The sequence below is a fragment of the Protobothrops mucrosquamatus genome, unplaced genomic scaffold (genome assembly GCF_001527695.2).
Source record: "Protobothrops mucrosquamatus isolate PMUCROS unplaced genomic scaffold, P.Mucros_1.0 scaffold912, whole genome shotgun sequence".
Lineage (NCBI taxonomy): Eukaryota > Metazoa > Chordata > Lepidosauria > Squamata > Viperidae > Protobothrops > Protobothrops mucrosquamatus.
The window spans coordinates 116,072-119,185 of NW_015387163.1; the positions used below are offsets into that span (position 1 = coordinate 116,072).

The 3,114-nt window shown below is 34.4% G+C and overlaps 1 protein-coding gene across 1 annotated transcript in view; it reads left to right on the forward strand.

Annotated features, from left to right (window-relative positions):
- The window catches only part of CUNH8orf34 (chromosome unknown C8orf34 homolog), a 92,383-nt gene that overhangs the window by 17,727 nt on the left and 71,542 nt on the right, over nt 1-3,114 (forward strand). Inside the window, exon 2 of the mRNA XM_015819392.1 lies at nt 1,531-1,678. Coding sequence (XP_015674878.1) covers nt 1,531-1,678 — 148 coding nt within the window. The remainder of the gene's footprint in view (nt 1-1,530; nt 1,679-3,114) is intronic.

Here is a 3,114-nt window from a genome sequence, read left to right on the forward strand (position 1 = left end):
CAAAGCTGATGGCTAGTCTCAAGGCTAGATTCTGTATAAATTGCTTTCTCTTGGGGTTTTCTGGAAAGCAGAACTATTCCATCCTTAAAAAATATACTGTAACTGCCTTAAGCCAAAAGAGAAGAAAGGTGGATGCTGTTCCCCATTTTCATAAAGGACAGAAAGGCAGATAGAAGAGAATAATAATCATAATACAACATTATGTTTATGGACAAAATATAATGATCTGCAAGTTTGCCCAGTATAGAGAAGGAAAATATGGTGGGCGGGTGTATGCACAAGCATGGGGTCCTATATGCTCACTCCCATAGATATGTGAACAGTTGAACAAATCAGCAGCTACTGCACCATTCTTCTTCCAAGAATGAAAAAATTCATTGGGGCACCATGTGTTCACTAAAAATAATTGTGCAGGCATGGCTGCATTTCATTACTTGTGAAACAATAAAAACCATAAATAAATCAGAGTAAATTATGCTTTTAAAAAGAGGAAAGATAATATTTTAAATTAAATGTGCTTGACATAAGATTCTGTGTGTAGAAAACATTATAACTAACTGAACTAAGTCAGTCTGAGGGATTTGATAGTCCTGTGTTGGATTTTTTTTTTATGATTTACAGGTTGGTGCTGAAAGATAATGAAATGCGAAAGATTTGGAAATGGAAAAGAAATGGAAAAGATTACTAAAAGAGGGCAATAAATCACGTTAATTGAGAAATACATTTGCAAAAATCTTTTCAAAGCATGAGGTTTTTTTAAAAAGTATGTAGATAGTGATTTCAACAAGGTGAAATCCAGTGAACAAAATGCTGCAAGAAAGGAGAAGGTTAAGTAATTATCTGGAATAATTAACTTACATGCAAAGAATTAAGTCATTTCTATGCTGGGAGCTGAAGTTGTCAGGTACTTATTAAAGAATAAATGATTTTTATAGAGTGATTTTGAAAAATATACAAATGAAGAAAAGTATATGATCATTTTAATAAAAATAATTTATACATAAACCAACCAAGTTGAATTATTAACTGGATTTACACCAAGTACTCACTTGTAGTGTGCAATGTTTAATTCTAATCAAAGTGGACTTCAAACCATGGTTTATGACTTTTTGTTCTATGAAACTTACTCAACAAACCATATTTAAATAATGTACTGAATCCAGCTAGCCCTTTCTGCCAATTAAATAACTTCTTCTGGACTTTTCATAGGATTAAAGAAGCATTCTTATGTTTTTTTCTTTTATTTTAAAGTGGAAAATAAATTACATGAATCAGAATTCTGCACTTCTGATTCAGTTTTTCTTTGGCAGCTTTGTGGTCTTTGAGGTGGTTTTAGTAATACATAGTTTTGTCATAATCCTTCAGGCATTCAAATACTTTACCTTTTTTTTTTTTTGCAAAAAACAACAACATCCCAACAACCCTAAGAGAGGGTTTGATTAATGAAAAGATTAATTATATTTCAAACTTTCACTGAAACAAGATTAACTTCAGGCATGTATTTGACACATCTTCACTTGATTTTTTAAGGAACTGATGACCAAGCTAATAACAGAAACTCCTGAACATCCAATTCCATTTCTCATTGACCATCTTCAGGCCAAACAAGGGAGCCATGGTCACATTCAGAGAACATTGTCTGGATCTGCTGCTCTCTGGGCAGAGAGTGAAGCTTCAGGTATGTAGAACAATAATTATTCTTTGAGGAATTCTAAGTGAACACAATTTTGTGATCACTGTTTATCAAAATTGTTATATTTTTATTAGATCTTATTTATCTTCCCAGAGGTTGTATGCCTAGAAATCATATATTTTGTATATCCAAAGTTCTTATGTCTGTCCACATTTAATTCATTAAATTATCTATCCCAAAGTTTACCTGGGTTTATCTAGTACTCTTTATTTCAGTCTAATATCTTCACATTAATTCATCAGTTATTAAGGTGCAATGAAACCATACAATCTGGATGCCCCACAGGAGAAGTTGTCATATATTAGTAGATATACTTAAAAAAAAAATTCTTTGGATATTCCTCCTAATGTCCAGATGTAAATTTCCAGTTGCACTGGTCATCTGATGAACTGGTGATGAACTAAAGACATAGATCAGTATTTTATTCTACGTACACGGATATCTTTTTAACCTATGAACAGATATATAAATGCCAAGAGATTTTTTTGTAAAGAAAAATTTAAACAAGTAGCAATTCATATGGTTATTTGGTTACATGGTTATGTCAAAAACAGTCTCTTTACTATACTTGAATATATTTTTATGATATTTTATTTTGGATTATGAAAATATCAAAAAGTATTATGCAAATGCAGTAGTACTACATGGTATCTTTTTTTCATGAATACCTATGAAAGGCATACAGAAATGAAAATAAAAAGAGGCTTCCAGTTTTGACGTCGTGGCAGAACGGATGCAGGAAGACGGGGCTCTGTCTGTTGTGTTCGATTTCGCCCCACTGGGAGACCCTGGAAAGGGTAAAAAGTCGCCCCATAGAGGCAACAAGCAAGGAGGGCGGGGGGGGGGAGGCAGCAGCATTCCTGTTTGATCTGAGGAAGCCCTCTAAACTGGTGGAGGAAAGACTGGCTACATTTGCATAGCCAGTCAAAAGCTGCTGACAATGGAAGACAATGAGCACTAACAAGTAACCTTTCAGCAATGTGGATGAAACTGGGTGAGACTCTATCCTCTCTTTATGATTCTAAGACTTCTTCCTGAAAAAATTACCCAAAGCACTCCCCCCAATGAGAGAGGGAAGGGGAATTTCTGCCCCATTCCCTCAGGTAAAGAAAAGCGGAAATTTGGGGACTAAAGTGCTTTTAAAACCTTTAAAAAAGACTTGAAAACTTTACAATATAAATTTTGGATTTAAAAACTGAAAAATGGTGTTAATGACATCTAGTGGTGAATTACGGCAGTACAACTTATTATGCCTAAAAGAAACCTGGCTCGAAGCCCAGAATTAGATAAGACTTTGGCTGGCCTTGGAAGCTTTTACTTTTGAAGATTGCAACTGAGAAAAGGGAACCGACTTGGGGGCTGCTTATCTGTGTGGCAGAGACGATAAACTACTCTAAAATTGGCCTGTCTGAACTATGAAC